Source organism: Alternaria postmessia (assembly GCF_024291825.1).
Source record: "Alternaria postmessia strain BMP 2775 chromosome Unknown scaffold_40, whole genome shotgun sequence".
NCBI classification, from domain to species: domain Eukaryota; kingdom Fungi; phylum Ascomycota; class Dothideomycetes; order Pleosporales; family Pleosporaceae; genus Alternaria; species Alternaria postmessia.
Window position 1 is genome coordinate 100,927 of NW_026260113.1, and position 21,180 is coordinate 122,106.

General features: G+C 49.5%; 8 protein-coding genes across 8 annotated transcripts; 3 read left to right on the forward strand and 5 right to left on the reverse strand.

Moving 5' to 3' along the window:
- Positions 1–67: 67 nt before the first annotated feature.
- Positions 68–566, reverse strand: J4E82_006659 (uncharacterized protein; the record flags this gene model as incomplete). Its single annotated transcript, XM_051732915.1, has 2 exons — positions 68–111; positions 167–566. The coding sequence occupies 2 exons, from the start codon at positions 564–566 to the stop codon at positions 68–70; spliced, it is 444 nt and encodes a 147-aa protein (XP_051587308.1).
- Positions 567–1,459: 893 nt separating this feature from the next.
- On the forward strand, positions 1,460–3,625 carry J4E82_006660 (uncharacterized protein; the record flags this gene model as incomplete). Its single annotated transcript, XM_051732916.1, has 1 exon — positions 1,460–3,625. The coding sequence occupies one exon, from the start codon at positions 1,460–1,462 to the stop codon at positions 3,623–3,625; it is 2,166 nt and encodes a 721-aa protein (XP_051587309.1).
- A 2,755-nt stretch (positions 3,626–6,380) lies between these two features.
- On the reverse strand, positions 6,381–8,209 carry J4E82_006661 (uncharacterized protein; the record flags this gene model as incomplete). The annotated part of the gene is made up of 4 exons (XM_051732917.1): positions 6,381–6,575; positions 6,623–7,751; positions 7,799–8,099; positions 8,149–8,209. 4 exons carry the CDS (start codon positions 8,207–8,209, stop codon positions 6,381–6,383), a joined length of 1,686 nt encoding a protein of 561 aa, XP_051587310.1.
- A 991-nt stretch (positions 8,210–9,200) lies between these two features.
- On the forward strand, positions 9,201–10,512 carry J4E82_006662 (uncharacterized protein; the record flags this gene model as incomplete). The annotated part of the gene is made up of 3 exons (XM_051732918.1): positions 9,201–9,639; positions 9,730–9,931; positions 9,987–10,512. 3 exons carry the CDS (start codon positions 9,201–9,203, stop codon positions 10,510–10,512), a joined length of 1,167 nt encoding a protein of 388 aa, XP_051587311.1.
- An 859-nt stretch (positions 10,513–11,371) lies between these two features.
- Positions 11,372–12,553, reverse strand: J4E82_006663 (uncharacterized protein; the record flags this gene model as incomplete). Its single annotated transcript, XM_051732919.1, has 1 exon — positions 11,372–12,553. The coding sequence occupies one exon, from the start codon at positions 12,551–12,553 to the stop codon at positions 11,372–11,374; it is 1,182 nt and encodes a 393-aa protein (XP_051587312.1).
- Positions 12,554–14,700: 2,147 nt separating this feature from the next.
- J4E82_006664 (uncharacterized protein) lies at positions 14,701–17,560 on the forward strand (the record flags this gene model as incomplete). The annotated part of the gene is made up of 2 exons (XM_051732920.1): positions 14,701–16,550; positions 16,600–17,560. 2 exons carry the CDS (start codon positions 14,701–14,703, stop codon positions 17,558–17,560), a joined length of 2,811 nt encoding a protein of 936 aa, XP_051587313.1.
- Positions 17,561–17,629: 69 nt separating this feature from the next.
- On the reverse strand, positions 17,630–18,628 carry J4E82_006665 (uncharacterized protein; the record flags this gene model as incomplete). The annotated part of the gene is made up of 3 exons (XM_051732921.1): positions 17,630–18,439; positions 18,493–18,564; positions 18,611–18,628. 3 exons carry the CDS (start codon positions 18,626–18,628, stop codon positions 17,630–17,632), a joined length of 900 nt encoding a protein of 299 aa, XP_051587314.1.
- A 561-nt stretch (positions 18,629–19,189) lies between these two features.
- J4E82_006666 (uncharacterized protein) lies at positions 19,190–20,960 on the reverse strand (the record flags this gene model as incomplete). Its single annotated transcript, XM_051732922.1, has 2 exons — positions 19,190–19,785; positions 19,835–20,960. The coding sequence occupies 2 exons, from the start codon at positions 20,958–20,960 to the stop codon at positions 19,190–19,192; spliced, it is 1,722 nt and encodes a 573-aa protein (XP_051587315.1).
- Positions 20,961–21,180: the final 220 nt, after the last annotated feature.

Here is a 21,180-nt window from a genome sequence, read left to right on the forward strand (position 1 = left end):
TGGTATAAATGCGCTATGTGTTTCGATTGATATTTGAGTGCGGCTGTGCTCCATCTGAAGTGCAAGCTTATAGCTTAGCCTTCGTCTGCGCCTTCTTGAGAACCGGTTCCACTGGTTGGAAAATGTCAGTAAATCTTTCCGCTGTAGAAATGAGAACTAAACTTACATTTCGTCGCGCCCATGATGTTTCCTTTCACCTTGAGCTTCCCACTCATGAAGAGTTTCTGCGCATTCGCATTACCAGAGACTAGTTTTCCAAAGTCCTCATCGCTCAACACCAGCGTGGTGCCAGCCTTCTTGCCCTCGGGCGCAGTACCCTTGCCAACAGTGCCAGTCTCTTTCAGATCAATATACCATGACTCTTGTGTACCAGCTTTGTTCTTGAGTGTGAACGCAAAGATGGCCTTGCCGTTCTTGACGGCGTCTTTACGGTCGGCGTCGGAAGCGGAGAGGGCTCGCGAGATCTCGTCAAAGGCAGCGGAAGAGGGGAAGTCGTCTAACATGATTAGTTGAACAGATTCGAAATGTCGCGGAGCACACATGTGCGTACCGTTCTTGAGAGACATGGTGGCTATGTGTTGCTAGGACGGTGGTGCGGTTCGAGGCGATGCTTCAGACAAAGGTGTAGGTAGGTTCAGTTAAAGATGTTTGTTGGGCTCAGATCGCGAATGCCAAAGACTGTGGGGTATATAACGACGTTCGGAAGCTTGTGACAGCAATGATGATGCATGCAGCCTTGATGTGAATCCGGGGGAAGCATGTGATGGAGCGAGCGGGCCAAGACCCTGAATCGATTATGCCGAGGCACTTTGGGGCTGAGCACGTGGAAAGAATGTGACGCTAACTTTATCGACAGCCCTGCAGAACTCGCATCTCTTGCCTAAAATTACTACAAAGTTTAGCCATTCCTAACTGAGACGAGCAGTGACAGCATGTCATAAGGTAGTCGATGAGTATTCGCAGTGCCATACTTCGTGCGACAAATATACGCATCTGAACAGTTCAAGCGACTGGCCATGTGCCGTGGTGTATGTAACTGGCCTGAACGCTTCTGCATCATTGAAGTAAGACCGAGATGTCTCCGGCACACTTGATCAAGAGTTACCGTACGTTCTCTATAGACAGTGCTACATCGTTTCATCTTTACAGTCAGACGCCTTCTCCAGAGTACCTCCACTCCACAGCCCGATTCCATGTTTGCACTTTTCTGGTGACGTACCTAGACAATCCACGTGAGGACGCGCTACTACGCGTTTCGGCTTGGCGCGTTTCCCCTTTTGTCTCATCCTAGCAATCCACATGCTCAACTTCATTTCCAGAGCTCCGTTCTACCTACCTACGCTATGAAAAATGACCTTAGCAAGACGTTCGGCGAAATCTTCGATGGCGACATCTCTGCTTTCCGCAAGCAGTTGCTAGAGATCCAACACATCCAAGCTGATCGTCAGAAAGCTGAAGAATGGGTATCAAACCTCCGCTTCTTGGATATATCAAAGTGCCCAACTTAGAGGTGGAAAAGAAGAAGCAAGATCGACGCTTCGCTTTAGCCCAGATCCGCGATCCGTTGCACGATCGAGTGGTCCCTTCGCGCGAAATACCCGTCACGCAACCCGAAGACGATGACGGCAAAACTCCATATATTGCTGTCTCCTGGAAGTGGACCGAAATTAAACGCGAGGCTCTTTACGAAGACCCTAACTCGCCGGTTTTCGACTACCGGATCAAGAGACCAGGTGCGAAGTCTCATAAGAGTAGTTTTCCTGACTCCTACATGGATCGGGTGATTCGGTTCGTACAGAGCATCAACGTATCGAAGCTATGGATCGATAAAGAGTGTATATACCAAAGGCCCGGAGACGAGCGTATGTGGCCAGAAGACAAGCAGCATGGAGTTCAAATCATGGATGTAGTCTATGGTGACAGCAACTGCTCGGTGGGGTTACTTACCGTGGACCTTGCACACCAACAGGATATCGACCTTCTGTCAAAGCCGCTTCAGGGCCGCCTCTTCATTGATCCTAAGAATAAAGATTCCCCCAAACTAAGACCCGAAGTCAACATAAAGGCAGTACAGACGCTTATTCTTCGTATCCTCAGTGATCCTCGCTGGTCACGCGGCTGGATCTTCCAGGAAGACCATTTGGCTTCAGACAGGATGGTCTTGCTCATACCATACCCTAAACATGGCCGTGTAAACTACGACTACGAATTTGGGGACATCACTGGAGAGCTGCAGATCAATCTTAAGGATCTCCGACAGAACGTGACGTTGTTCTGCTTGGCTTGCCCTGAAGAACGACAGCGACAGCCCAATACTGATATTATAGGGAAGCTCAAGCAGTATAACATCTGGAACAGAATCTTCATATCGCCTAAAGACAAGTATCCGTTGCGCTCCCGAAGTGGTAGCAACGATAGTCGTACTGATGGCAGTGAGATCAAACGGCAAAATATCGAATTCAGGACTCCAGCTTTTTTGAATACTACCAACAGCGTACTGGACGACATTTGTACCCGGTCGTTGGAGAACGAGGAGGACAGGATTGCCATTCTCGCAAACGCTCTGAGGTTTACCAAGCGTATAAACATTTCCGAAGGGTCTACCATACATGAGCCAGGCAAATACAGCCTCTCGGTAGCTCTCCTTGCACTTATACTTATGAATGGGGAGATCTTGACGAGTAGACCATGGGAGCAATATGACTCAATGTATCTCCCCAGCGAGAGCAACTTGATGCGGTACACCTTACGGTCTTATCTAACGGCATGCCGACACCCTTTCATTGTCCCTAACATGAAACTTCAGCAGAGGTTTGTCGACCGCTGTCGTCTCAAATCTCCGAAAATCACATCTCGTGGTATTGAGACAAAAGGCTACCTTTTCGATTTATTTCCCCATGAGCAATTGGAGGGTCAAGCAAAACAGCATAGCACGCTTTGCTTAACTGAAGCAGACCGGGACGCTTTGTCGGACTTAGGTCAGGGTCCCGTGTTTCGGGGTAGAAAGCTCGATAAGAATGCACATATAGCGTTGGACCTTGTCATCCAGAGATTGGAGGAGCAGTGGCCAGGTAGTAAGCTTGCCAATTACATGCGCAGGCACTTAGTGCTCGATCAACATCCACCACGGCCGAAGGACGTGCGGCCATCTACACCATACGTATTAGATATGATGTTAGCACTCTACCAAGCTCTTCTCGAGAAACGAGAGCTCCGCTTTGCGCGACTAGTTTCAGCGCCACAAGATACAGAACCTGCTGCCATCTTCATCAAACCGGAGCCAAATGGTTGGAAGACTGAGCATGCACTTGACATAAATCCCGACGGAGAGCCTATGCTTGCGAAGGTTTTCACAAGCTGGGACAAGGGTCGTAATTTTTATGACAAGGAACGATTGGCAAGTTTGGAAGTCGGCGTGACATCCGACTTGGAACATCAAGGGGATGGGCAGGAGCGAGGTTGCTTCCTTTACAGCTACGGATGGGTGAATGGGGTTTGGTATGCGGAAGGTGATGCAATGGAGACATTTGTCTTTCCCCTCGCAGGAATCACTGAACAAAAACAGCCTACAGATCGTTCGTCGAGCAATGAGGAAAGGAAGAGGAAGAGAGGAATCGACACCTAAAATAGGACTACTTGTAAATGAAGGTTGAGGCAGGGTTATTAGCACCTGCAACACACGTCATGAACACGGCATGAATACGGCATTCTTGAGTCTGGGGTTGAAAGCAACTGATCGTCTTGTTGTGTCATACTGTATAGCAGCAACTAGCGCTTCTTTGTGATATAATAACATGGTGTCAACCTTGAGCTCAAACTAACATATGCCTCATACTAAAAGGTGCGTAGGTAGGTACACTTAACATCAAAGACAATGAAGTACCAACCATACATATTAGGGACAGACTGTCAGCATAGGTACATCAAGACCCGTGACCAGATACGTAGCTGGGTCAGGGGAAATATGGTTGCGTATACGCGTAGGCGCTCTTTTGCTGTGCTGTAAAGAGAAATGCGGACGCGTATCCGACACTAGCAATGGCGTCATGCCCGATTCCCGAGGTCTGCCCAAACGCCACGGTCAGGGGACGCGCTAAGCCTTTCTCCCCACCTCTTCAATTCCGCCAACCACCACATCCTTGTATGCATAGAGATGTGATAGCATCCTGCAAGATGTCAAGCTCTTGCGAGAGTTCTGATGGCCTGATATTTTGACGATTTTTCTATCCTCGCTCTTTCCCGCATCGCCATGCCAGCGCCTACAGCAACAAAACGACGTAAAGCGACTACTGACAAGCTGGCACCACGGAAACGCGCGCCTGTCGCCTGCCAATTTTGTCGACTTCGCAAGACGAGATGTGACGGTGTCAAGCCTGTTTGTGGCTTCTGTAGACATCACGAAGCACAATGCGTCTGGGGCGTAGCAACCGAAGAAATCGCGAGCACACCTGCTGAAAAGGAAATACTTCAACGCCTGGATGAGCTGAGAGACCTGTTGTCGGATGCAAAAGAAACTACTTCGCCTGTAGCCGAACCCCAATACAGTACCTCAATACTACAAACACGAGAACGACCAGCTACGCCCATCACTGCAGCTTCGCAAAACACCACACTAGATCCACTGGCGAATCTAGCTTCACCCTTCACTCACACGCGTTGCGAGAACGTCCTGGCGTGGCCTATCTTCCACAGCGTGGTTGACCCAAATGATGTCGCTGTCGAGTCATTTGTTTTAGAGTGTGACAACTCCGTGGTGCTTGAAGATGCCATGCCAATGTCACCCAAGACTTTCTCGAACGCTCCGGTCTCTGGCTTGAATCTTCAGACTGATCAATTTTTACCACTTTGCCATAAGTTTTTGGACCACGTACATCCTAGAAACCCGATGCTTGATGAGGAACAGCTTATCGAATACGCTAAGCATGTTACTAAGTACGGCCTGGACTGGGACGGCCCTTCGTGTCTGGTCGTATGTGGATTATCATGTGCCATGGTTTAACTCGGACTGACCAATTGTACAGCTAATTTCATGCGCCCTGGCTTGTTACACTGCGCCTTGGGAACGCGGCGATATTGGTTATCATCCATCTGCCGACTCAGTGACCGAAGATGCTGTATCTGCTCAAGCATATTACTTTGCCGCCAAGCAACGGATTGGTCTGCTCGGATGGTCTTTGGTGGACATTCACTGCCTTTTCTTCGCGTCGGTATACGAGAAGTATGCACTGAATCCTCTTCAAGCGTGGTTTTACATTCAACAAGCCTCAACACGCTTGCAGGCGCATTTAAAGCGTCAGACAAAGACTTCATGTTCTGATGATTGCACTGTGCGGTCAGATGGACTAATGCAGCGTGTTTTCTGGTCGGTTTACAAAGCCGAGCACGAATTGCTTCCTGAGCTGCCGTTCAGGTCCAGTGGCATTGAGGTTTTTACGCGAACCGACTCCATGTTTCCCTCACCTCCAGCCTTCGAAGAGGAAAGTAATGATGCCTCCGCGTTCAACGAGCAAGATTCTAGGTCTAAAGAAAGAAGCTGGGCATTTTACCTAGCCGAAATCTCCATTCGGCGCACAATCACCGACACTATATTTACCCTTTATCGTAGGGGCGAGAGGTACTGGCTAAATCATGTTGAGTCGCTAGTGCGCCAATGCGAAGATTCGGAAGAGCAGATCCAGCTGTGGCACTCGCACCTTCCGCTGTCAGTCCAATTTGATCCCGACGGGAACCCTGACAACGAGCTTGCATTCTTCCTGAAGGGCCGCTTCTCTTCATGGCGGAGTTACGTACTCCGACCCGTCTTATACTATGTCCTTCACCGCCCCTCTCAGCAGGCCTTGTCGCCTCAAATAACGATTTGCGCTCGTGGCCTCGTTGCCCTGTGCGCTGAAAGCATCATTCATTATGATCAACATCACCGTCATGGCGGAATTTGGTTCGTCTGCCGGCTTTCATTTACTTCAGCACTTTTGCTGCTAAGTGTCGTAATCAAAAGCGACATTGATGTTCTTCCACCCGCGGACTGGGGGTCACTGGTTGTCATGTCCATCTCAACTCAGCGGAAATGGGAAGCTCAGTCCGCCGATATTCGGAGATTACGAATGACTTTAGAGCGACTTTACACTATAGTTTGTCATCACACCAATACCCCGACATGCCAATCTTAGAACTGTGGCAGAAGTAAAGAGATTCTGTGGTAGATCGATGCCATTCTAGCCTTCTTTCAATCCTCTTAACCGGAGCTTGAGGGCCCTCAATGAACTTGACATTGCGCGCGGCACTTCCAAGTGATCAATCAATCATATCACGTGTAATTAAAACCCGGGTTGACTCAGTGCAACTTGCAAAAAACGGGCTTCTTCGTGTTTAGTTCTAGCTGTCTAGCAGTACTTAACGTACCCAAATTCGTGGCCATAATCGAACATGCCAGTTTCGGCATAGTATGTTTCCCAATGCGCGACCATCTCCTCGAGCTTTTGCGGTTCTTTTTCCGCCAAGTCGTGTATCTCTGCTGGATCCTCCTCAAGATTATACAACTCCCACTGCTCTCGGCCACGAGGCGCCGTCATCCATAGCTAAAGATAGTCAGTACACCTATGTGAGCGAATTCGTTGGTACTCACAGCTTTCCAATTCCCCTTTCGAATTGCCCGAAGACCGAACAGCTCCCAACCAGTAATTTGCTCGGTCTCGTCATGGAAACCAGGTTGGTCACCCTCTAAGTGCGGCACCCATGTAGTACCCCTTACTGGGACTACTTCTCGACCCCTAAAATTGCTACCTGGTGGTTTGACCCCAGCCAGATCCAGCACAGTTGGCAGGATATCCATAACTGTACAAAAGGAGTCTGTAAACGAGCCAGCAGGCAAAGACTTATCACCATCGTGCGATGGAGGGTAACGTATCAGACATGGACATCGTATACCACCCTCCGTTATCCAAGTTTTGAATCCTCTTGAAGGCGCCATTGATGCTGATGCCCACTCGGAGCCGTACCAAATGAAGCTGTTACTAGCACCCATATTCTCTAGACTGTTATCGTAGTACTTGTCGATGATTTTGTTAACGGTGCCAACGGTGCCCATCAACGGAAGGGCCTCGAGCATTGCACCTTCGGCACCATTATCAGACATGAACAGTATGAAAGTGTGGTCTAGTTCGCCGTTCCTCTCAAGGTGTTCAACTACCCGACCAATATTCTCGTCGATCGATTCAACCATAGCAGCGTACACCTCCATCTTCCGCGCGGATTCTGTGCGTTCTTCTGCGCTCATATTGTCCCAGTCGTGCCTAGGCATAGGTGCAGCATTCACATCGGGCTTGACAATACCTAAGTCGACCAACCTCTGAAGCCGCTTAGTGCGGAGCGCATCCGGGCCGTCAGCGTACCTTCCCTTGTACTTTTCGATGAGATTGCGCGGTGCTTGTAAGGGCCAATGCGGCGCAGTGAAAGGCAGATAAGCAAAGAAGGGTTTTTCTTCGCCTTCTCGGTCGTTGAGATAGTTTATCAGTTCGTCGGTGAATGAAGTCGTTGAATAGAAGTCTGCTGGAACGTCGCTCGAGTCGGCTCGGTTGATGTGCTTGTCGTCACGCATCCAAAATTTGTCTGCATACATTGGAGTGAAGATAGCATCCTTGGGATTATCCAGTTGTGGTTCCCAGTTGTAATGGTTGCCGCAACCGGAAAGGAACACGAACGAATCGTCAAAGCCGCGCGCACAGGGAGACGTCTCCTTGGTAAGGCCGAGATGCCTGCATAGTGAGCCAACGTCATCGCCTGGCGCATTTGTCAGACCTACCACTTCCCGCTCATGATTGTTCGGTATCCGGCGTCTTGTAGAATCTCACTCAATGCAGCAACACGGAAGTTGAGATAGCCTTCGTAGCCAGGTTTTCCTTCGTAGTTCTGCTTGACCGCCATGTGTTCCACTAATTGCCCAAGGCCTGCAATATGATTATCGGTGCCTGACAGCAGCATTGACCTTGTCGGGGAGCATGCTGATGCAGTGTGGAAGTTCGTCAAGCGAACTCCTGTTTCCGCGATCTTTTGGAGGTTGGGCGTATTGATCTCACCACCAAAGGGCGAAATATCGCTGTATCCTAGGATATGTCAGTATAACGTGCATAGAGTCGTTAGAATTACACAGACCTAGATCATCTGCGACGATAACGAGGAAATTTGGGCGCTTCTGTGCTGGCATGGAACCCATGGTTGATGCGGTGTAGAGTACCTGAGTAGTGGTGAAACGTGCTCTGGATGAGCGACCACAAGATTAAGAGATATCAAGAACATGCTCTATCAATATCCGAAGATTGCACCTAGATTCCATCATGAACTTGATGCGCGTGAACGTAGCCCCGACATTGTAAGCTCTAGCCTGTTGAGGTACCGAGCTGCACATCTCCGTTCTTCCCCGTCGACGACCCTCGGATCCGCTAGCGCGTTTCTCATCCCCGTCCATCCCCGTCACCCTCTCATAGCTACTGACTCGTGTTGATGGGACCACAGATTTGGGCTTTCCGTTCGCGTCGAATTCTTTCCCCAGATCGTACCGTGAGACCTGGGGTAACAGCGGGTGGCCCGATGATGCCATCCCAGTCCACTCTGTCGCCAACGCCTGCCGCCGAGGAACGACACACGCGATATCCCTTGAGCGTTCGCAAACACTATATAAGTAGCGTTGCGCAGAACAGCGATATGAACTCAGCAGGTTCGAACGCTAATTGACTGTTGCCGACTACACCCAAATCCGACGTTTACTATCTTGTTAATATGCAGGTCACCGATGGCAAAGACGGCGTCTTCACGAAGATGTCACGATGTTTCAATGGTCGACTCACATACTCTGTTGGAATCATCGCTCTTAGCCAAATCAATTTTGGTCTTGATCAAGGCGTGTTTAATAATACACAGGCAATGACACCATTTGCTCGTAGGTTTGGGGTATTCAATGCAAAAATTCAAACGTATGTTCCCCAAGCAATTTCCCGACCTTGCACTAAGGAAAGAAAAGCTATGAGCTCGAAACATATTATCTATCCCTCTTGAGCAGTCTCACTTATATCGGCTTCACATTTGGTCTTGTCACGGGCAATATCCTCAGCGCGAAGATCGGACGGAAGAAGTGCTTCATGGTGATGTGCTTCTGGGCCATCCTAGGCGCGATCATCTGCATAACTACGACAACAAACAAATGGCAGATGGTAGTCGGACGTATCGTATCATACGTATACATCGGTATGGAACTGGCTCTTGTGCCTGTAACGCAGTCCGAGTTAGTCCCAGCACCAGTACGAGGCGCCACCGTCGGTACATATCAGTCTGCACTACTTATCGGTCAGCTCATTGCGTCACTGATATGCCGAGGTACCGGCAATATCGACGACGATAGATCCTGGCGCATACCTCTTGGCATACTATTCATCATCCCGACCATCATGTTGTGCGCCGTGTGGTACATACCTGAAAGTCCGCGCTGGCAGCTCCAAAAGGATCGGCCTGAAGAAGCTATAGCAAACTTGCGCCTATTGCGCCAGGGCAAGTTCACCGAGGAAGAAATTCAACAGGAATATCGCGAATTCCAGGGCACATTAAATGCGACGGCCAAGAGGGGAAGATTCATTGAGCTGTTCCAGGGAAGTATGTACCGCCAAGAACGATTACGATGTCTACTCAGCGTCGCTTTTCGCGGGTATCTCGTGTTTTGAACCAGACTGACAGGACTTGCAGCTAATCTAAAGCGCACACTCATCGTCTTAGGGGTGAACATATTCCTGCAGCTGACTGGGCAGAACTTCGTTTCAGTCTACGGCGCCATCTTTATCAAGAGCTTAGGTGTCATCAATCCTTTCACCATGACCTCCATCAATACTGCTGTGAGCATCGTATTCGTCTTTATATGTCAGCTCGCAACAGACAAGACTGGTCGAGTGTAAGTTGTGGTCCATCTCCTCCGCTACCTTTATCTACTAATACGATACCGTTAGACCACTGATGTTTGTTGGTGCAATCATCCAATGTGGTGGCCTCATGACGATGGGCGGTCTCGGAACGGTCGCCAGTCCTTCCTACTCAATCAAAGCTACTATCGTAAGCATGGTGACCGTCTTTGGGGTTGGCTTCCAACTCGGCTGGGCTCCTCTTTCGCATGTCGTGGCCGCGGAGATTCCAACTCAGCGTCTCCGCGATACAACTTATGCACTTGGCTCCGTCTTCAACATTGCAATTCAATTCGCTGTTTCTTTTTCCATACCTTACCTACTCAACGAGCCGTATGCAGCGCTAGGAAGCAAGGTTGGATTCATATTTGGCGCGACCGCAGCGGGTGCTGTGCTGTTCACGTGGTTCTGCATTCCTGAATGCAGTGGGAAAACGCTTGAGGAGATCGATGAGTTGTTTCTTGAGGGCGTATCAGTCAGGAAGTTCCGGAAAACCAGAGCGACTGTACCGACAGCCCAGTATAAGGGTGATGGAAAGAAGGGTGACATGAAGATCGAATCAGTTGAGGTGTAGAGCCTAAAGGCACGAGTCGCAAAGCTTGATGTAACCTCGTCTTATTTATCGAACAAGAGCCCTGGATGTTTCGCTGTCTGTTGAGCCGTCGCCTAGGCATATCCCTGTGTGCGCGATACTTCTCTTGAATTATATTTTTGAGTCAACGCCAACCATCTAGTCACAGTTTATCGATGCCAGAACTCTCCCGCCTCTCAAATCACTGAAACCCCAGCTGACTTCAGATTCTGGGCTGCTTCAGTCATACTACAGGGTACAAAAACATACCGGTGACGTACCACAGATGCCGCCCTTGCATCTCTGATCTGTAACCCAACGGAGATCTCTAGAAAGCTCAAGTCTTGACACAAAACCTGCGGCGGAAGGTTACCGGTCAAACAACGATCAAACTAAAACAGCTTGAAACAGAAGCAGTGACCTAAACAGATAATGAGAGAACTAGCGATTTACGACTACAGTTAGATTCCTTCGTGACTACTGGAATTGACCATCGGAGCTTGGTAGAATAGCTCCAGCATGACGCGATCACTAATGCCGTTAATCTGAGCTTCTATGAAGATTAATGAAAGCGTTCGTGCGGTTGGTTTAAAGTTGGTGGGTATTTTGAAAATAATTGACAAGGGGTTTGCTGCTAGGACGATGGCTGTGAAATATGTAACGCGAATCAAGTTGGGCGAAAGAGATATGGAGCCGCTTGGCTGTCTAGATATGGGCAAGAAATTGGTGCATAAACAAGAGTTGTTCCTCATTATGAGTGTGTCTATGTCTATAACGTATCCAAATCGTAAGATTTGGTATCCATGGCGCTTACTAACCCATTTCTTGCGCTTGCGCGGTCTAGTCTATATTATAACTTGATCTATGCCCATCCGATTCTGTAAAGATTATATCCGCTCTCGTCACCTCGTCCAATACCCCTCCTCTTTTCTACGAACTCTGTCTCTAGTATCTTGAACGTTAAGCCATCATCTTTCTTTGGACACAACTCAGGGATGAATGCAGCTTCAACAGTATCGGGAATGCCTTCAAACTTCCCAGTCTTACGTACGGTGACCATTAGCCAGAAAGCCCCATTTTCGGCAAGTAGGTGGGCTGCACAGTCACGGAGCCAGGTGGCGTGCTCGGGAGCGTAGACAACATCCGATGCGATGAGGAGGTTGGATACCGATTCCATGTGTACAGGAGGTTGTGCCCAGTCTAATATGGCAGTGTCCACAGGGGGTGTGTCATATGAATTCGAAGGAAAGTTGGTCTCGATGTTAGCGTTGCAGTTCTCCAGAACAGCGGGGTGATAGTCAGTCGCCGTGATGCTCACAGGGGCAGCACCAATAGCAGGGAGTAATTTTGCGACCGCTAAGCTTACGAGCCCTGTGCCAGCACCAAGCTCAACAATCCTTTGTCCGTCTGTAGCACTCCCTTGGGTCAATCCGAAGCGATCTGGGTCTGCACACATCATGCTACTGAGTACGATGCTGGCACCCCAGGATTGAAGCCCGACGGCTGTGTGGTCCGTACTAGATAGTGGCGCATCGTTCAGTGTAACCTGGACGGACTCTCCCGTGGATGTAAGGAAAGAAAAGTCTCGTGTTAGCGCCTCTTCCTTCTCCTCAGTGGATTCAAACAGGCTTGAAAGAACGAAGCCTGCATCATCTACGAGTCTTTCCCGCACCTCATCGTGGATGTCCATCTCTTCCGAGCGCGCCAGGAGGGAGTTCAGCCATTGGATGACAAAAGTACGTTCGAACGGGTCAGCGCGGAGGGCTGCTGTCACCTCTTCGGGCGTGGCGTCGTTATCGTCATCTTCGCCTTCGTCTTGAGACGCATAACCAGAATCAACAGGTTCTGGGGGTGACGCAATGGAAGTGCGCTCTCGTTTCGACGCTGGATGCGTGATGGCAATTGGAAGGCGTACGGGACAGTACAAAGCCTGCAAATTCCTGAGTGCGGCGAAAACCCGACCTTCGGATGCCGACAGTAGCGAACGAATAGGTGGTAAACTGCTTGATGGAGGCAGACAATTGCCTGCAAAGCTGACACTCATTTGGGGTTTCGCTAACGAACGAACAGACCAAGGAACGCACACAGGGGAAAGGAACGTGGAGAGAAGAAAGGAAAGAATTGGAGAAGACGTGGAGACAGGGTTCTCCCATAAAGAAGCGAACGCGAGGGACAATTTGACGATACTTAGTTTAGCCTCACGCTCGGGCAAAGTCGTGACATCTAGAACTTTTCACCGCCTATCGTTTGGCAGCGTGGGCACATTTGTGGGAGTGAATGCAGGTGTAAATGCTGAGCTTACATTCTGCTCTTTCTTGAGGCTTCGATCAGAACGTCAGCTACATGCAAGATATATAGGTCATGAATCCAGTACGAAGAACTGCGCCTGTGTACATATGCCCTGGGTTCGTGAATTTTGCGTGGGATGGCGATTGCCACATGGGTCGCTAAGCCGAGCCTCATCGGCGCTACTCGAGAAAGGGCTTAGTGTCAATTTCTGCAGGTTCCATCTTCCACGATCCCATCTTCGGTCAACCCCGGCAAGCTGGAGTCGCGCCAGCAAAAATAACCTTGAAACATCTTGGTATACCCTATCTGGAATTTCCTCAGCGACACGTTGATTGTAGCACTAGTGGCTTGGGATCGCTTTGCGCGATATGGTGCCGAAGCTGCTCAGCCCACTATGCCTAGCACGATCGCTCGCGACCATGTTTTTTACTTGTTTGGTAAAGCATGGAAGCTGCTCGTGCAATCGTCGCCGACTACTTCCATCTACCACGCCTTAGTCGTCGCGCTAGCTAAATCCCGATAGGCACTTGTTCTCTCAAGTCGCGATCTCAGGTAGCCGTATGCTCAAAACATATGACTAGGTAATTGTGACTATACTCAGCATACGTTCTAGCAGAAAGATCTCTAGGATTGCCAGATCATCGTTGCGATTGGTCTCTCGCTACAGTCGTCTCGCCCCGAGACACAAAGACATACTCTTCATAGTGGAAATGAAATCATGATTCATATACACGATTACTGCACCAGTTCATTGGAATGATAAAATTCTTGAAGCTCCTAACCCCGGAAAGGTTCATCGTGCATTCCGTTGTCTACTATGTCAAGACATGAGTGAATGACGCTTCCAGTGAACATAGGCTACCTAGGTACACTTTCCTCGTACTCAAATCGCAAAGCAGAATTCACTTCGGGGCTACGGAACCCAGTTCATAGAACGTCGCTCCTGTTCTGCGCCCATACGTATCTGTACCGACTCGAGCATGTTGTTTGGAATCAGATCGTAATTACTCCTTGCTTCTACTTGTTCGTGCTTCATGTTACTGTCGCTTGTATGTATCATCTAGTCCATGATTGGCAACATGGCTTACAAGGCTATGCTGATGGATGGTCGAACATACGAGCCGATTTTACAAAGGTCAGGAGGAACTGGTGTAGTTGGGGAAGACAACGATAAGTCGTTTCGTCTTAGCGCTCATTACCTTAGAAAGAGGGGTACGGCTCACTTCTAACCTGTCTGGTCCTCGAAGGGCAGTAATCGGCTTTGGTGAGAACTACTCGGAGACAAACACTTCTTTATTAACGATGGGCAAACTACTGATGATAAGACGACGCGTAACAGGAACTGACTCCAGAAGTGGGGTGTGGGCTAGGGATGGGCAAAGCAGGAAGGAGCTTTCGGGTACCCGATGTCCGGACCTAATCCGCCCCACCAACGAAATCTTATCAGATCCATCTAATAATCAACATATAGCGGCCAGCAAATACACAATTTGATCAGAGGCCCGCGACCTTCTTGTTTAATGTGTTTGCCGTCACCATGGCTACAGTAAAGAATCTGCGCATAGGCGTTGACGTTGGCGGGCAAGTACTACGAAAATGAGCTACAGGTGTCAAAAGACTAACACTACGCACAGGACGAACACTGATGGAGTCATCATCGATCCTACAAAGTCCAGTGAAGATGGAAGAGGGATTGTTGCTTGGTACGAACGCGATTCTTGCACGTTCATCGACACGTGTCCTTGTTTATCCCCTTCATCACGAACTTCAACGAACACATACCGCAAGATTCATCCAAACGGAATACAATTTTGTTGAAGATGAGAGCTCATATCAGGATTTAGGCACAAGGCTCCTACCACTACCAACCCAAGCCATGGCATTGCCGACGCCATCACCACCATGTTCAGATCTGCATCTGTAGACCCATCCTCAGTTGCGAGCGTGACGATAGGAACCACCCATTTCGTCAACGCTGTAGTGACTCGTGATCGGACACGCCTCTCACAAGTCGCTGTACTCCGTCTTTCCGGACCTTTCAGCAAACACGCACCACCATGCGTCGACTGGCCAGCTTCTCTGCGGAACATTATCCTCGGGCATTACGCTCTCATCAAAGGAGGCTTAGAAGTGGATGGCAGTTTGATCTCCGACATCAGAGAACAGGAGATTGTGGAGCAATGCAACATTGTCAAAGAGAAAGGAATCAAAAGCATAGTAGTGAATGGTGTCTTCAGTCCGATCGATACAGTCGAGAAGCAAGAAGAGCGTGCCGCCGAAATTATCAGGCGCGAACTAGGAGAAAATGTCGATATCGTCCTTAGCAAGACAGTCGCTAACCTTGGATTTTTGGAGCGCGAAAATGCCGCGATATTGAACGCCTCGATTTTGTCCTTTGCTAGAAAGACGATAGCGTCATTTCAGACACCAATCAAGGAACTCGGACTGAGCTGCCCCGTCTTCATCACTCAGAACGATGGTACGATACTAAGTGGCGAAGCAGCAAGCCGGCTGCCTATCCGAACTTTCTCATCTGGTCCAACGAACAGCATGCGTGGCGCTGCTTTCCTTGTTGGGAGGCAGGAGAACGGCGGAGCAGTGATGGTCGTCGACGTCGGTGGAACGACCACTGATGTGGGCTTATTGCTTGCGAACGGCTTTCCCAGGCAGCAAGCCGCATACTCGGAACTGTCTGGAGTCAGAATGAATTTCTCGTACCCCGATGTGAAAAGCATAGGACTGGGAGGTGGTAGCTTGGTGAGAAAAGTTGGAGAGAGATTGCAAGTAGGACCAGAGTCAGTGGGGTACCAGCTACCAGAAAAGGCGCTCGTCTTCGGTGGAAATGTTCCTACAGCAACTGACTACGTTGTAGCGTCTTCACCTGATGTCACAATAGGCCAACCGGAAAACGTGCAAGGAAAGCTGCAGGCAGACAACGTACAAGCATTTCAAGCTGAGACAAAGATCATGCTTGAAAACATCATTGACAAGATGAAGACATCGCCTGATGATCTCCCGGTTCTGCTCGTCGGTGGTGGTGCGGTGATAGCTCCAGATGAACTGAAGGGAGCGAGTAAAGTGATAAAACCTCAATGGTCGGGTGTAGCCAACGCTATCGGTGCTGCTATGGCGCGTGTCAGTACTGTCATCGATACTGTCAAGTCAACAGAGAAGCAGACTCAGAAAGAGCTACTAGCTGAGATATGTGAGGAAGCTAAACAGAAGACTATCGAAGCAGGCGCCTCGGCGGCAACGGTCGCCATTGTTGAGGTGGAAGATCTTCCGTTGCAATATGTCGCCAACAAAACACGTTTTATGGTCAGAGCTGCAGGAGACTTCGACTTCTCAAGGGCAGGGGATTTCGCAGACCTGAATATCACTAAGGAAGAAGATGGCATAGAGACCAGGTCGAGCGCAAGCGATGCCATCGCGGCGCCTTCGAGCGAAGATGCAGCTGACCAGGTCGACGTAACACCGGAAGTTGACATCATGGGGTATAAGCCAAAAGTGGCTAACCGAGAGTGGTGGATATCAGAGACTGATCTCGACTGGATCACCATCGGTTGCTACATCCTAGGTACCGGCGGTGGAGGTTCTCCATATTCCACTATGCTCCGAGTACGTGGTATCCTTCGATCTGGTGGAAGCGTTCGCGTCGTAAGTCCAGATGACCTCAAAGACGATGCGCGAGTAGGAAGCGGCGGCGGCGCTGGCAGCCCAACAGTCGGAATCGAGAAGCTGTCTGCCGACGAGTAAGTTTCGTATCGATATGATACTCTGCATTTATTGATGCTTGTGCAGAATGATGGACGCTCAAACCCACCTCTACGATCTCATCAAGGGTGGTTACGCGACACATATCATACCTTTAGAGATTGGCGGCTCGAACGGGTTACAGGGTCTCGTCTTGGGTGCATCGACTAACATGAACATACCATGTGTAGATGGCGATTGGATGGGCCGAGCATATCCTACAAAATGGCAGACAACGCCAGTTGTGTTCGGTGAGCGAGAAATCGTGTTTGCACCAGTCGCAGTGGCTGATGGAAACGGCAACACGCTATATATGCCCACTGCAACGAGCGATCTGAAGGTCGAACAAGTCATTAGAGCAGCATTGAGCCAGATGGGAAGCTCTGTCGGAACAGCCGATGCCCCCGTTACAGGCTCTGAAACACGAAGATGGGCTGTCGAACACACTATCTCGCTGTCGTGGAGGATAGGAAGAGAGGTAGCCCGTGCGCGCAAGGAGAACAGAATTGACAGTGTGGCGCAATCAATCATCGACGCGGTTGGAGGCGCCGAAACAGGCCGCGCGCTTTTCAAAGGCAAGATTGTCGGTGTAGAGCGTAAGCTGTACATGGGCCACGTGTACGGCGAGGTGATCATAGAAGGCACTGGAAGCGAGTATCAAGGCAAGATCAAAATACCCTTCAAGAACGAGAACATTGCCGCGATAAGGATACCGGATAGTAAAGAGAGTAAGACTGGTGAGGAGAAGAACGAAGATGTACTCGCTATCGTTCCTGACCTCATTGCGGTCATTGATGCGCAAAATGGCGAAGCCATTGGGACGCCAGAGTATCGATACGGACTGCTAGTCTCAGTGATCGGTATCACTGCGAGTGATCGCTGGACTAGTCCAAAGGGTATCGAAATTGGTGGGCCGAAGGCTTTTGGGTTGGACCATCTAGAGTACAAACCCCTGGGCAAGTTTGTAAAGCCTGTAAGCGTTATTGATGAGTATGACGGAAAGCAATAAGTGTTAGGTACGGAGGTTGGCAGAATGGTCTTTAATGAAGAGGCCAGTGTCTTAGGTCGTTCTTTGCATCTATGATACTTCGGCTTGCTTCGTGCCGGGATACAATGGTAAAATGAGCTTGACAGCAGCCTCGTAGCTCGTAAATAGTATACCGCCACTAAACACCGTGCGCCCTAGTCTCATCGTTGTGCCTTTCCAGAATCCTTTGATACCATAATCCAACAACACACTCTTCACAGCCTCAGCAGTGCTTGTACCTCTTGCGCTCTGCGATCGTGTCTTAATGACATCGAAAGGCTGTGTGGAGAGCGTTGTCACAACGCCTGCTACTGATCCGTTTGCGAAATTGACTGCGGTGTTCTGTTCGATGTTCTTGGTCTTTTCAAAGTCTTTGAGAATATTGTACGTTCCCATCCGGAATGCTGTTGCTGATGCCTGTTTGAGGGTAGTCCCTGCAAAGCCACGGTATAGACCGAGTATACCGTGCTCTTTCCAGATTGTTGCTGTCGCATGAAAACCGGAGCGAAAACGCTTTTCATTTCTGGCGTCATCAATAAGTGCCGTTTTGATGCGTTCTGTAGGTGTGACCGCAGTGATCGATGCGACTACCCCAGCAGTCATGCCAGCCAACAGATTGCGAAGTGGCGAAAGTGTGCCAGTCTCTGGATCTGCGAAGGATAACTTGATCTGATCGAAGAAGAGAAAGCGAACAGCATCTTTGCCTACTGAACCGAAGACCAGCGCTCCGCAGCCTTTGTAAAGCGCTTTGATTCCCTCATTTTGATAAACTTGGGTCACGACGAGGAAAGGGTTTCGTGGTGTCGGTACGCCTTTCTCAGCTCTCAACTGTACACGCGTTTTCGCAAACTCGAGAGGATACTGCAAGTGGAATAAGCTACTAGACCGAGACCGGAATGCCTCTTTGGGCGTACCGAAAGAAAGCCTTCCACACCGCCAGCAATGCCGCCAGCTGCCAAAGAGACTATTGCGGGTGTGCTTTTGTCCTTGTAGTCGTCAATGATGCGCTTGGAGAGTTGTGGGCGAGCTTACATTGGCGCCTGAAACCATTTGTGTCTAGGGAAATCAGGATAAAGATGATGTTGTGATGGAAAGTGATGCGGTCGACGGGAAATATCATAGATGCCTAGGTTAGTAGCCAGCCGATAGCCGAACCAGCGGCTCCGTTCCCGACAGCCTCAGCAACACCGATGCGAAAGCGACACGTCAAAACGGGGGATTACGGCCACGAAACCATGATCGCGAGGTTGAATCCGGGTCCATACACACCCATTGAGTGTCTCAAGACCTCGGAGACGGGGCTGAACAATTCATTTATTGTACCATGTATGATGACATCAGATCGTCGGGCAATCCATGAATGGCTTAAGTAAAGATAACTGGATTACGCCTTGAAAGATAAGGACAAATTTGCGAAACTATTTGGAGTTGATCGTCGCATTAGGTCAATCATGTCCCGCGCAACTTGACCTGACTATCTTTGTTCGCTCGTTATTCATGCTACCAAGACTGAGCGCCGTTCGCCCGCAAATATATCGAGGACTTCGTCAACATAACGCGCGGCTTTGAACTCGCACTCGATTGATCGTAAGACTGAATAGCCTGCTGTGACTAGGCGGTAGCATCGTCTAACTCGAACAAACTATCGAATCGATTGTCCCTTGCCGCAGCATAGGCAACCATCTTCTCATCGCTACTATTGTCATCGCTCTCGTCTTGCGCATTGTTACTTAGCTTGCCCAGTTTCTTGAGAGCTTCGTCCACGTTCCAAGCAATTCTCTCAGCGCCTACTCTTGCTCCGACTAGGTTCGGTGCTCCGGGCCCCAGTTTCAATCCGGCGAGTCGTCCTGTCACAAACAGAGGAACATTGTCGTCCCACATCAAGTCTTCGTTCAGACATGGTAAACCGCCAATGTACTTGATTGGATATTGTTGCTGGATGCTCTGAAGGTAAGGAATAGTACGGATGTCAGACTGGATACCGGTTGCAAAGACCATATAGTCTACAGGCGGGAGCTTGAGGATTGATTCTGCCGAAGACACCTCACAGGCCCATGTTTTGGATGATTGCTCCCATTCCGCGGAATGGAGTTTGGTATAGTTATGTAGCTCGATCTTTCGACACGCGACATGCGAATCGAGAATTTTCCGGTAGCGTGGTGTCATACTACCTCCGTTGCGGGCTTGTACAATCATATCAAAGCGCTCTACAAGCCATCGTTAGTCAAGATTAACCAAGCACGAACGTTGACTGACCTTCATCTGTGTCTGCCGTCCAGAACTCAGCTTGCTTGAAGTTCCGAAACTTGCCGACCCACTCTAAATCTACGTCGAAATGTTTGACCTTAAGTGGTCCACGCATGAGCATCCACACTTTGTTGACGCCCCGCTTAATCGCCAAATCTGCGAGTTGGATGCTCGTCAAGCCGCCACCAACGATGAGCATACTCGTCAGCTGGCGAGCCTGAATTTTAGCCATCACATGAGATGGTGGAAATTGCTTAATCTGCATCGCGTGAGCAAAGCCTTCGTGTGGACGTTGAGTAGGTAGACCAGGAACGAGGGGTATCGATGGCGCATTCCCAGGACCAACAGCCAGCACAACTAGATGTGCAAAGCGTACGCCTTGGTCTGTTTCGACCCGAAATATTTTTCTCTCATCCGCCACTGCACCATCCGAGATGAAACTTCTGAGCTCTGTCTCGTCAAACTTCGAAACCTTGTCATATTGGATGTCCATGACGCTCTCTTTCCTCAATAGATCCTTGCCAAGTCGATATCTCTTGATAACCTCTTCACAATGCGCATCAAATAGATCGGTACGTGGCACATAGTAATCTTTTCGATCCCTTTCATCCACATCGGGTGTGCGACCCAAAAATCGCCCTTGCGTCTTCAAGTTCTTCTTCTTTTTATGCTTGCTGACTTCCTTTCCGGCAACGCCAGGCAAAGCTTGAATGTCCTTCTCCCTCTCCTTTTCATAGGTGTACCCGAGCAGTGCATCACGATCAGCGGGATCAACGTGGAAGAACATCGGACTTCGAAGGTAATCAATGTGAAAGGTTTTGAAGAGGCGTTTCCATTTGGACATCCAGTCTGCGCCATCTGCATCGAGAACCACCATGTCTATGAATTCCTCGGTTGGTACATCATGATCGCAGCCACATTCTGAGCTACCGGGGGTGGAGGGTGGCGTTGGTAATGAGTCCTTGTTCGTTCGGTAGTTTTTGATGTTCATTTTTCGGCCATGTTTCCGGATCCAGTGGTACCGTTGGTGCTCATCGTCTGTGAAGGTTGCCGATGGTGTGTGTTCACGGAGTCGTGCTGCTACTGCTAGGCCTGCTGGCCCGCCACCAATGATAAGGACGTCGTGAATGTGCATTGTGTTGCAATCTTAGAATACTGACTTGAAACCCTGATGAAATGTGTAGATTAAGACACCTTGAAGTACTTCGAATGTCTTGCCCATGTGAGTACCTGATGGCTAGCGTTCCAAGTTGGGCGCATCCATCATGGTGCTAAAGGTACCCGATGACGAGGACACGACTTCACTCAGACGACGGGTCGATGTCAGTGTCAGATCCCTTCGAGTGCATTTTCAA